Genomic DNA, 13,197 nt, shown 5'->3' with positions numbered 1-13,197 from the left:
CAGAGACTCAGTCAGAACCCCCCTCCCCCATTTTATTTTTTATATTTTTATATCCTCCACCCCATCTCCACTTCCTCCTCCATCTCTACACTCCTGGCTGGCCAATGAGTGAGGAGCCCCGCCTTCTTGTCTGATACAGAATGTTGGCTTTACTGTTGGAGAGCAAGGACTGTTACTCCTGTCTATCCTCCAGTTTGAAAACATACAAACCTCTTCCAATCCTACAACCTGCCCCTTCAAAGTCGGCCTTGCCGCAACATAAACACCGTCTTGTCGTCCAGTGGAATGAAGAGAGAAGCGTGCGGAGGGTGGGCTTGCTTGAATCTTTTCCTCAAGCGCTTCAGTGTCTAGAGCATTAGTCTAGTTGGTTCACAGTATGAGTTTGTTAAACTCAAGTTATGCTGCTGCACGCCTGGAGGTATCTACTTGTGGGTGTTCTAGCCAAAAGAATACGACTCGCCGGGACAACAGGGTCTTCAAAAACGCACTTTTCTCTGACGTGATGTGTACAAACAACATCTCAGATGGAGTCCGGGGGGGGGGGGGGGAGAGAGAGGGGGGTCCTTCACCAGAGTGCAGATGAGAATGAACCCCCCTTCTCCTCCTCCTCCTCGCCCCCCCCCACCCCCCATGAACTCCACAGAAGAAGAAAAGGGAGAGAAGAAGAAAAATGAAAAAAAGAAAACGATAAAAGGGAGCAGCGAAATAAGAAGGGGGCAGTGGAATGGAATATCAAATATTTAGAGTGCCTCTTCTGTCAGTTGTGCGAGGGCGGAGTGCCGGGGAAAGCGAGATGTACTTATCTCTCCCCCCTCTCTCTCTCTCTCCCCCCCCCCTCTCTCTCTCTGTCTCTCTCTCTCTCTCTCTCTCTCTGCTGTGGAAGATGCATTTTCTCTCCCACGAGGGCAGGGAGGGAGGGCCTCTCGGGGGAGGGGGGGGGAGTGTGGGGTGACGTGTGCATGTGTGTTTGCGAGCGAGCGACACGACGAGGGCAGTCTGGGCCGCGTGACCCCCGGCAGACGTGTCTGACACGGGGGATTCTCACCGTCTGAGCCAGGCCTCACTCCCAGAACCTGGACCCGGGCCAGCGCTCAAACCCCACCCCCCCCCCCCCCCCACACACACACATCCCTCCACCACCCCCCGGTTCCCCTTTAAGTCTGCCACGTCAGTGTGCACGCCTGTGTTCGATTCATAAGGACGCTGGTGCTCTTGGAGCGCCGAGGTTCCCATAATGGCCTCCCTTAGAGTCCACAAATGCGGTGTGAAGTGTGTACTATTGTGAGCGTCTCGTATTGCTTTTTTCCTCTTTTGCCAACCGCGATTCTGTTTTTTTTTTTCTCCCCTCCTCTTCTCTCCTCCTCCTCCTCCTCACCCTTCCTCCTCCTTCTCACTGTCTCTTCCTCTCATTCTCTGTCTCTCTCTCTCTGTCTCTCTCCTTCCCCCCTCCCCCCCCCCCCCCCTCCCTCTCTCTCTCCCGTCTGTGTGACAGAAGCTGGCGGTAAGAAGTTGTCCTGTAGGAACGGCCAAGCCCTCTCCCTCATCAAGCCGCCTAGCCAGAGCATAGCCATCTCCGTGGTGCCGGCCAAGGCTGCCGTTTCCATGGTGACCGCACACATTAACGGACAAAAGGCGGCGGGCTCGGAGCCGCTGCAGGCGTCCCCATCAACCTCCAAACGGCAAGCAGAGTGGCGGTGGCCCCGGGGCCCCCCTTCAGCAGGAGGACCAGCGAGACGCCACTCTCCCAGGTAGGGCCCCTGGAAGCCCCGACACACACACACACACACACGTTTCTAAACTCACAGGAACACAAATATACAACATACTCAGAGTAGCATGTATGTTTAAACCCTTGTGTTCTCCTCGGGTCGTTCTGACCCATCAGTCATTGTGACCCACCGTCGTATTGCGACAACTTTACCCGCATACAAAAACAAAGTGAAGCATTTTCTTTTAACCGTCGGGCTGTCTCAGACCCCCCACATTGCGAAGGTTAAAAGAAAAGTATTTTTATTTGTTTTTGTATTGGGTAAAATTGGGTAAACACAATGATGGTTCGTTATGAACCTTTGGGTCATGTGACCCGAAGGCAGCACGAGGGTTAAGAAATACAGGACAAATCTACTGATGGTGTAGTCAGTGATTACTGACAGAGAGTAGTCATTCTATTCCTGTTTCTACTTCTACTTGTGTGTTTGTCAACTCCTTGTAGAGTGTTAGCTCAGCACTAAACTCTCAACGGTACTGGTGACTAAGTCGTACAACCATGACAGAAAGGATTTCAAAGACTTTCAAATGAACACACTTTCGAAACCACATGCACGAAAACCTCCCACCCTCCCTTCACAGCTTTCATCAGCCAATAGTAAAGAGAGAGGGGGGGGGGGAGCAAATATGCAAAACCGTGGTTCAATAAGTCCTTGAGTGCAGTTGCTGTCTCCCTCCTCCCCTCCTTTCCTCATCTTCGACCTGCCCCACCCCCCGGTGCCATAATCACGCCAGATCTTCACTTTATGAGCACATGGGATTTTATCCACTCAGTATTACACCCCCCCCCCCCCTTTTTTTTATGATCACGCTTCTGTAACACCCCGAACCCTGTCACAGGCCCAGCACCATCTCCCTCCCTCCCTTTTTATACTTTCCCTATTTCCCTCTCTCTCTCTCTCTCCTCTCGCTCGCTCGCTCTCCCCCCCTCTCTTTTCCACTTTCTCTCTTACTCTTTCACTCTCCCTCTCGTTTCTCTCTCTCCTCCATCTTCTCACACTCTGTATTCTCCCCATAACCCCCATCAGCGCAGAGCAGGATTAGGCTTTCACGCTCCTCACAGTCTCCTCACTAGTACTGTAATTGCACGGCCGCATCGGGATGAGGGGGAGAGAGACGGAGAAAGAAAGCCAAACCGGGGCCGAGACAGAGAGTGAAACGTACAGAGAGAGAGAGAGACAGTGAGGGACACATGTATAGTGTGAGAGAGAAAGAGAGAGAGATGTAAGATGAGGTTAAAGTAAGGGGCCAAAGCCATTTTGTGGCGAGTGTGGGGAACAGGGCCTGCTCCTACACTGCTCCGAAGGGATTCCATGAACGACATCTTCGTCTGCGGGGGGGGGGGTGGGGGGGGGGGGGGGGAGCACGCGGGGAAGTTGTGGTGAATGTCTAAGCCCCCCCCCCCGCCCCTTCCCCCTCCCCCGGCTCGTTGGTATGGAGAGCAGGCTCAAGGCCGGCGAAGGGCAGAGATGGAAGGAGCCGTCGTAGCGTAGGCGATAAACCTGCCATGTTTCATCGCCATGTCACCACAGAGAGGCGGGAGGGGGGGGGGGGGGGTCTCTTGTCCTCTCTACACTCCTGTCATTTTTGACTCCATCACCCCTCCTCCCTATTTCTTGCTTGCCCCAACCCCCTCCTCCCCCCTCCCCCCTCCCCTATTATTTACTGGTGGAAGGGAGGAAGGCAGGGAAGCGAGGTCAGGCGCCGAGTCGGGTTTTTTTTTACGGCTCTGGACTGCTGTGTTGTCTGGTGAAGGGGAGAGAGCGGTGGGGCTTTTCACCCCAGCAGACGGCCTGGCCCGGCCTGGCCCGGCCTGGTACAAAAGGGGCCAGTAAAAGTACCAAGGACACACTAACTCGTTGCATTGTATTCCTGCAGTCCACAAACACCATCAAAACACTGGGGTAATAATGTGCAGCCATTCACAGGCTATTTCGGTTGTGAGTGGAGTAGGGTGTGTGTGTGTGTGGTGGAGGGGGAGGGGAGGGGGGTAGGGTTGTCCATAGGCTGTAGTCCTCTTAGACCACCTGGCCTCTCATTTGAAAATCGATAATGAGGCCTAATTGTGTCGCAGCGCAGCATTGAGCGCACGCTCTGGTAAAACTCTGCGAGCACTTCCCTGAATGACACGGGGCTCGTTTTCCGTGGTGCCGCGCCGACACGGGGGCTGTTGTTGTTGTCGAGACACAGGGCTAAATGCTGCAGCCGGCAGCTACTTGACAAGCGCGTCCTTCTGCACTAATCACCGTAAGAGAAACTGAAATAGCAACTTCCTGTCGGAGTAATCAGTGGCCGCACATATTAAAACCCTCGGCGCTACCCTGTGTGAACAGTCAGAACACCTTGCTGTGTTGTCGCTCCAGGGAAGAGCCGCAACTCAGGTTGTCCCTCGAGGCCTTGTTGTTCTCTGGAACTTTACAAAATGGCTTCAGCAGAAATCTCTTCCTTCCTGAACATGTCTAGCTGCAGGTAATGACGCTTACAGGCATTTCTCCTTTCTTGTCTTGATGAGCAAAGGACATTAACATTTAATTCATGTTATCATTGAAATAGATGGCCTATGACTGGATACAGGAAATAATTGGCGTAGTACATGTTCAGCTAATGGGGACAAGGCTGTGGGAGTACTTTCGGGCTTTTTAATTGCGTCAAAATGTCAGGAAAACACACAGGAGTTCTCGAAAGGTTCCTGTTTGTTGTTTGGGGTTCGGAGTTGAACGTTGTGGTTGTTTTGGGGGTACTGTGTTCTTCATTAACGCCAAACCGAACCGAACCTTCTCACCGGGTATGAGGACAGTTTAAATTAAACCTAATTCAGAGTACAGGGGAGAGAAGGCTGGGCACAGAGTCATTATGTTTCAGAAGCCATCGTGCCAGCTCCCATCTACCCTCCTCCATCACCCCTACTGTCTACCCCGCTCCATCCTGCCTACGACTCCACCCCTACCATCAACCCTCCTCCGTCAGCCTTACTGTCTATCCCGCTCCATCCTGCCTAGGACTCCACCCCTACCATCAACCCTCCTCCGTCAGCCCTCCTATCTACCCTCCTCCACCCTGCCAGCTCCAGTAGAGCTCCTCTCGGGTCAGCTTCACCACCAGGCAAGGTCATATCTGATTCAGCGATTCAGCACCAGTGGGAGGCGGGACAGCGGCGCTCCTGGGGCCGGGCTCTCAGTCCTGCGTCCTGCCTGGCCCCTCGCCCCCGGTCTCAGCAGAGGCCCGAGGGGCCTGGCGGAGACACCAATCAGATCACATCGACCCTCCCCCCCCCCCCCCCCCCCCCACGTTTTCAACTCGCACAAGCCGGCCAACCGACAAAGCGCCTCACTCGGTGAAGGAGGTGTTTTTTGGCGATCGCGCCGGCCCGCGTTTCACGCGCTCAGGTAGGAGCCAGGGGCGGCGCCGTGTATGCTGTCACGGTGAATCACATGCCGGATTTATCTTAGCGCACGGACCAGATGCGCCGCTGATGCGAGCGTGTGCGTGTGTTTATATAGGAGCAGCTGAAGGGCGGCGCCACTGCATACACTCTCTGTGCCCCTATGCATGCCATGCAGGCCTTGGCAGCATGTGTGTGTGTGTGTGTGTGTGGGGACAGGCCCTCCGGGGAGCGAGTCAAACTGCTGTCCTGGCAGGAAGCGAGCGAGATGGGCAGCGTGCCCACGACAGAGCCCCGCAGGGGACGGAGCCCGGGTGCCACGCTACGCTACGACGACACCCCCGCGCATGCTCGCACGCACACGCACGTGTGTGTCTGTGTGTCTCTGTGTGTGTGTTGGTGTGTGTGTGTACACGCTCCTATCTGACAGCCAGCACTAATAGGTTCCCACACTGTTATGAGTGGCTGGCAACGCTAATTAAATAGCAGTGGATCCGCTAGGGGTTAGCTAAGGCAAGGGTGGGTTGGAGGATAAGGAGGGGGGGTGGGGGGGGGGGGTGCGTATGGGGGATGTACCTGTTGTCTTTATCTCTCTGTTCATCGTGGGACTCCTGTTCAGGGAACGCTAATGAAATAGTCACATGCTTAGATAGCGTATGAGAACACTGAGACCGTAGTGTACGCGCACGAGTGTGTCGTGGGTCACAGGTCTGTTCCTTTTGAACGCCTCTCCGCACGCTCCGGCTGGGTTACAATTTGGCGTGTCGCCGTGACATGACAGAGTTCATGATGAACATCCATGCTAACCTGCCGAGGCTTGTAGTGTAGTAACACCATTTGCAAAGTAAAATGGGTTAACCTATCTATATATAGATTTTTTTTATATATATATATATATATATATATATATATATATATATATATAAAACATTTACCCAGTATATTCAATTCTGGTATTTCCTTCTGTGTGCCTTCCCCCCCCCCCCCATCCCCCTCCCCTAAGCAGATTGGATTTATCTTTTATTGCATCATCACATTACAGCACAATATCCATATCTCACAGGCAGTAGCTTGGCCACTGTGCATGAATGAAATTAAAAGCCACATAGGTAAGATGGAGAGTGTGTGTGCGTGTGAGTGAGTGTGTTTGTGTAAGCATGCGCCGTGGCATCCGGCGTGACTTGTTGGTCGCTGGGGGCTCCCTCTAGCGGTGGAACGGGAGACGAGGAAAGGGTTGTGTTTGTGTGAATGCATCTTCACTGGCTCTGTAATGACCTCCATGCAACAGTTCTTTGATCTCATCTCTCTCTCTCTTTCGAAGATGTAGGCTCTCTGTGTGTGTGCGCGCGCGCGCGTTTATTTATTTGTACTGAAAGCAGGCCTTGGCAGTGCATTCCAATTTATTATGCACTTGAATAAATTATAACTAGATGTGATAGAGTGATACCACCGAGCGTGACATGAAAACAGATGGTTCGCAACCCTTTCGAACAGCGGTTTTCTTTTAAAAACACGCCTAGAACCGGGAAGTTCGTCCCTCCGCAAGTGGTACCCTACCGGTCAACTTATCTTTGTCGATATCCCTTAATGGCTGTTTTTTGACGTCCCCGCGGTGCTCGCGGAGGACAACAATGATGAAGCGCCTCCCGTGCCTCGCAGACGCCGACGGGTAATCATGAGATGCGGCTTATCGGAGGTGATTGATGAAAATTGCCGCGCGTTTGACACGCGCCCCGCACTCTCCTTCAGAGAGACGGTTTATGGCCCGCGCCCCTCTGCGGGCTTTGGCGAGCGTGCGCACGCCTTCGTTTCTGCTCGGAGACCACAATCAGCCTGAGTTATTGTCATGCAAAGAAAGGATCCTTTCTGAAATGATCTATTTCAACGTCTTAAGACGTGTGGGCGGGGGGGGAGCAGAGTTTTGAGTGTATGGACTAGGCCCGGAACAGGATGTTAGAACGGAGAGAAGAAGGTGGCAACTTCCTGCGTGACTTAATCAAGGTCAATCTGAGGTCTAGTGAGCGGTGACGCTACATTTAGCGTCGAGTCATCCTAGCTTTTCTTGTTTCCCCACGTCGTTCGTACGGGCTCTGTTGTCATGCCTGGTTCGCAGTTGCCGCGCATCTGCGCAACTGAGATCAGACATCCCATAATGGTGCGTGTGACGGATACATGTCTTTTAGAATGGGCGCCCTTGGAAGGCAGACGGGCGTTCCATTTGTGCCTGTCGTTTTGAGAACCAGGCTGCGCGGTCGACTCAATCGCAGACTGGCACCTGAACCGCAACAAGGTCAGAGGAGGAAGCAGCGACGCTGCTCCAAAGGGCCTTCTCTGCTTTTTCCTGTTTTCTCTCCTCGGAAGATAAACCCAAGGAGAGAAAAAGAGAGTGGAAACGTTTTCACGGATGAAATGTGTCTGCGGAAGCTCTTCGGCTCTCTCATTCTCTCTCTCCACTTTTTTTTTTCTTTCCCTCTTCTCTCTAACACCCTCTCTCTTTCTTTCTTTCTTTCTTTCTACTTCTCTCTCTGTCTCTACCTCTCTCTGCCCCTTGCCCCCTCTCTCTCTCTCTCTCTCTCTCTCTCTCTCTCTCTCTCTCTCTCTCTCTCTCTCTCTCTCTCTCTCTCTCTCTCTCTCTCTCTCTCTCTCTCTCTCTCTCTCTCTCTCTCTCCTCCTCCCTCTCTTGCTGGGCATGCATTTCCTTCCTGGCGCCCTCCCTGCTGTGAGTAGCAGTGATGACAGGACAAACGATAACAAACACAGACTCCAGGCTGGAGACACACGGCGTGGACGCTTCTGTGCTGAGGAGCTGAGATCCTGCCCCCATAATCCCCCCCCCCCTCCCCCCCCCGCATCCATCCCCCTGACATGCTCTCTCTCTCTCTGTCTCTCTCTCTCTTTATTACTCCCCAACAATCTCTCCCTCTCCTGTCTTAATCCGTCAGGAAATGCAGCAGGCAGGGAGAACGAACAGGAGTTTTGTTTATTCAATGTTTTTCGATTGGCGTTTCTTTTTGAACTCGTGTACGCGACGGCCATTAACGGGCTGTCGGGAGCCTGTGTGATGCGGTGACCGCGGGAGTCGGTGACTAACTCTTGCTGAGAACATTGGCGCGCTGTACATTACGCACACCATCATAAAAATAAATTAATAATAGCACAGTATACTTCAAACGCTCAAAAAAACATCATCAACATACAACATCACACTTTTCCTTTTGTCGCTTGGAAAAACGGATGTTGTAACTTTGCTTTTAGCCCTAATCTTTACACCTCATGCACCTCCTGGCCCATGAAGGTTTTCTGCAGCCTATAATTGGGGTGAAGAGGTGTCCTTGTTGCTGTTTGTGTGTTTTTTTTAGGCAGCGGAAAGCGGCCAGCAGCCAACAAGCCAGAGTCTGAGAGGCAGAGAGTGTGCATGCTGAAAGGAGCTTTTTATCTCTGTGTGGTTCACTCTGTGTTCCTGTCGGGAATGTTTTTCGTTTTTTTTTACTTTAGGTTTTTGTTTCACTGCTTTTGCAGAGCCCGAAACAGCATGGGTCAGATGTAGGGAGGGTTGAAAAAGGACGTGGTGTTTGGTCGGGGCGTGTCTCTCCCTCTCTCCCTCCCCAGTTGATCTGTAATGAGGCTGGGACGCCCGGTCCACAGGCCTTTCAGGTGGGCGGGCCCGTAATTCCCAGCATGCACTGCAGCAGACGGTCGCCTTAAAGACAAATCTCGAAATGAGAAAATGCATCCCATCATCACCCCTGGGAGTCACGGGACAGGCAGAGGGAGGAGAGAAGGATTTGCAAAACTGTAGCAATTGTAACTGAGAAGAGATTCTATATGAATGGTTGGTGTGAAAATAAATGTTTGTTATATGTGTGTACATATATATATATATATATAACATTTGGGCATGAGAAAAGGGAAATGGCTTGTCCAAGGTTGCACTTGCGTTCACACTCAAGGAAGCCTAAGTGAGGGTGCTTGGGTTTGAGAAAAGAGGCAGCAATTACCAAAATGAATGCCCTCGCAGTGTAAGAATTTTCATCTCGGTTGTTGCCATGGGAACAGGCCTTCGCGGCCCCCAGCTCTCCCCCCGGCCCCCCCCTTCCCTTTCCTAGTGCTGTCTGTAGCACAATGGAACGAAGGGATTTTTTACAGAAGAAGGAAAAAAAAGGGAGAAAAAATTAAATAAAATCCCAGCTCGGGTTATGCTCTGAAGCGGGGGGGACTGGGGGAGTGGGTGTCTAAAACTTTCTCCTGTTTCTTTTATTCATGTATTCTGTCAGCAAGGAGAGACGTAGGAGGAGGACGACGACGAGAAGAATGCCCCCAAAAAATGGAATGCCCAAACGCAGGGCACCGCAATTTGTCAACAACTCCTACTGTCTAACCACACTCTCTTGCGCGGGTGTGTCACTTGACTCCTTTTGGAAAACACTTCACACGGAAGCACATCTCGCACGTGAACGCCAAATCCTCTCAAACCGAAACACGTCAATCTGACATGTTATTTGGAAAAAGACAAACTTTGTTTGAGGAACCACCGTCACCTTTACCTCAGTCGTTTGGTGGGGTAGTAAAAGATGTTTTCTCCACGGTGTGGCTTTTGCCTGGGCATTCTTATCACCCCTGCTGAAGGTCTGACCTTGGTGAGACCAGACTGTAAATCGGCGGATATATACGACTAGGACTTAGCTCCGTAAATACCATTGTCTCATAATCTTCAAACCAAACACGCCAAACCAAACACACACATACACCTGCACACACACACACACACATCATTCACTTGGTGTCTGGCTCTTTTTTTCCGGTTCAGAGAAACAGGGAGAGCGAGAGAGACTAAATCTTCCATCTTATCGACACCCCCGTCAATATCTGAAGGTCACGGATCCAATGCTACATTCCGAGGCAATGTTGCGTTTACATGGCAACAAGGGTGAAATAGTGCGTTGGAAGTGTGGCCTGTATAGACTCATAAGGACTTTAAGAAATCCAGGTGTGTGTGTTTGTGTGTGTTGGGGGGAGGGTTCATTTGTGTGTGTGTGGTGTTGGTGTATAGACACTAATCTGCTCATCAGATTCTATGGCAGCTTGTTTGTTTGATTTGGCACAGAGGGAATTTACCACAAACATGAAGTAGCTCAGAGGGCGAGGAACGCAGCGACGGTTCGGTTTGAAAACATGCCGCCGTCGGCTCTCAAAGTCCTCTCGTTAGCAAGAGATGGCGGGGGGGGGGGGGGGGGGGTTGGGGAGAGGGGTAGAGTTAGTGGTTTTGATCTTAAAAGAGAAAGGAAGCGAGGGAGGGAGGGAGGGAAGAGAGAGATGGAAATGGAAGAGATAGAAAGAAATGAGGGGGACGGCTGGAGAGCGGCGCGAGGTTGAAAGAGGGGGGGAGAGCAGAGAGAGAGAGAGAGAGAGAGGGAGGGAGGGAGGGAGGGGGGGAGGGGGGGAGGGGGGGGAGGGGGGAGGGGGGAGGGGGAGGGGGAGGGGGAGGGGGAGGGGGAGGGGGAGGGGGAGAGCACTCCACAGTACTCTCTGACTGAGCACACGGAAGCTACTTTAACTAGAGCAAACGTGAAGCTCGGGAGTAGCTCGCTGACATTTTCACTGCGGTGGCTCTCCTTCCTCTGCGGGGGGAGGTCTAATGATCCGCGGAGGGGGGAAGAGAAAGTTTGTATAATGAGAATAGCGTGAACCAGCAGGCTGGTAGGTTAACCCAATACCTCACTGTGAGAAAACCCGGGGACAAGGACGAGATAAAAGCACAGGAAGATAACACCATCTCAGCCGAGCCCAGAAAGCGGGCCCTCTGTATTTTTAGTAGCGACAGCCACTGGTATTACGCAAGACGACACAAGAAAGGTAGAAAAAGGTCAGGCTGTTCTCATAATACCCGTGTCTGGCATATTAATAGTCGTCGGGTTATTAGGCTGGGAGGAGAGTGAATTCTTGGATATCTCCTCCCTCTCTCTCCTTTCTGTGTGTGTGTGTGTGGGGAGCTGGCTCTCTAGACCATCATTACTCAGGCTAGCTGAACGCCCATAGGGAGAGTGTACAGTAACCTGGATCATTCTGGAAAGTCTTTACATTCCTGCAGCCTGTGTTACCCTGCACAATTATTTCATTAGAGTCTCTGCGGCACGGATTATAATTGGCGGGGGGGGGGGGGGGGGGGGGGGGAAACCACTCCTGGATACAAGTTGGATTCGACATATACATGCTCTCACACTCTTAACGCACACACACACACAAACATCCCTGTACCTCTCAACCTGAGCGAATAGGTCCGAGCGCAGTAGTTTGAGAGACTGGCAGCTTTAGAGCTTTCAGCCTGGCTGCTGCTGTTCCTCAAGGTCCCAACCTCCTACACGTCCTGCCTCACCTCAGCGTGTCGAGGAAAGAGAGAAGACGACAAACGGGCCATTCACTGGAGTTGGTACACGGTGATCGCTTCCTGGGTGCTGTCAGGGGAGGTCAAGTGGGGGAGGTGTGTTTGTCGAAACGAACCAGGCAGCTTGTCTAATGCCTGTGGAGTGATATGGTATCCGTGGATTCGTACTTCGTACTCATCTTTTTTTATGGAAAGATGTTCTATAATTTGTCTCTCTCCCTGTCTCTCTCTCTCTCTGTCTCTCTCTCTCTCTCTCTCTCTCTCTCTCTCTCTCTCTCTCTCACAGATGTTGGGAACCCTCACAGCAGTGCCCATCAAGGTGCCTCAAGTCAGCTCTCTGTACAGGCTGGCAGGACGAGCGCCCACTGTGCTACCTCAGGTAGGGACACACACACACGCACGCGCGCGCGTATTCATGGCGAATAAATCCCATTCTGAGAGACAGAGAGAGACAGACAGAGAGAGACAGAGAGAGAGAGAGAGACAGACAGACAGAGAGAGACAGACAGACAGACAGAGAGAGACAGACAGAATAAGAGAGGGAGACCTGGTACATACATAGAGGAACATCCTGTTCTGTTCACTGGTGTCTGAGGGTTTTCTAATCCTCTGCTAGCAGCTGAACCCCACCATAGCATTGCTCCATCGTCTTCCACCTCCTCCTCCTCCACCTCCCTCTCCAACCTCCTCCACCTCCTGCTCGTCCTCCTCCTTCTCCCAAGTTAACACTACAGCCCTGTGGCATGTCAACGGGGAAACGAGGAAGAACAGGGGAAACAGGAAAACCGAAACAAACTTGGCCGCGCGCGTACGTGCTTTGTCCCGGCGGGGCGAAGCTCCGTCGCGCTACCAGGCCGCTCTGCGAGCGTAGATCCGAGAGATCATCTCGTAGGTTGCTCGGCGAATTAAACAGAGCGACGACCAGGGGATACGGGGCTGGGCCCGCCGTTTGGCACCATTAATCCCCGTGTTATTCCAGTTCATCTGCCTTCGCTGGTGTTAGCGGATCAATGGAGCCATTGTTGGAAGGAGGGCTGCGGTTAATCAGAAAGAACTGCTGCTCCTGAGACTTTCTTTTCAACGGGGTGCAAGTGTGGGAAATGACCACTTGGTGGCAGCACACACCATTACAAAGCCCCAGTCCGCCCTGCTAAACTACAATGGTGAGGGCGAAACAGAGAGGAAACGGAGTTAATGCGTGCCAGCTCATCAGATGTGTGGCAAAGTCGTTAGAGTGAATGAACCCAGGAAGCTGTGCGGTCAGACGCTCTCCGGTGTGTCTCTGAGAAGCCTCGTCTCCTAGACGACCCTCCTCCTATTGGTTGACAGGCAGGTTTGGGAGCCAGGGCACGTCTTGCCACGCATCAACACTCAGGGATTTTGTGTGAGTGTGTCTGTGAGTTTGTGTGTGTGTGTGTGGGGGGGGGGGGGGGGGGGAGACAGCGCTGGCAGATGAGTGAGCATCTGGCACAGGTTTCTGTCTTAGAACCCTTCATGTGTTGAGTACGGGTGACAGGTTATCTTCACGGCATGCCTCCCGCAGTGTGTGTGTGTGAGAGAGAAAAAGAGAGCGTGAGAGAGATGAAAAAAATAAGTCTATTCTTCTCAACTGTCATTCAGACCAGCGAAAATCAGTTTGGCAGAATGGCATGACTCACCGTTTTGT

General features: G+C 52.3%; 1 protein-coding gene across 3 annotated transcripts in view; it reads left to right on the top strand.

Moving 5' to 3' along the window:
* Positions 1–13,197, top strand: part of phf21b (PHD finger protein 21B) — a 39,616-nt gene that overhangs the window by 17,486 nt on the left and 8,933 nt on the right. For all 3 annotated transcript variants that reach the window (XM_062482905.1, XM_062482906.1, XM_062482904.1), the window contains 2 exons: positions 1,493–1,748; positions 11,818–11,910. In XM_062482905.1, the coding sequence (XP_062338889.1) occupies positions 11,818–11,910 (93 nt within the window). In that variant the 5' untranslated portion in view covers positions 1,493–1,748. The remainder of the gene's footprint in view (positions 1–1,492; positions 1,749–11,817; positions 11,911–13,197) is intronic.

The sequence above is a fragment of the Osmerus eperlanus genome, chromosome 17, assembly GCF_963692335.1.
Source record: "Osmerus eperlanus chromosome 17, fOsmEpe2.1, whole genome shotgun sequence".
Taxonomy (NCBI): domain Eukaryota; kingdom Metazoa; phylum Chordata; class Actinopteri; order Osmeriformes; family Osmeridae; genus Osmerus; species Osmerus eperlanus.
The sequence above is the reverse complement of the archived record's forward strand: the minus strand, read 5'-3'. Positions and strand labels throughout refer to the sequence as shown.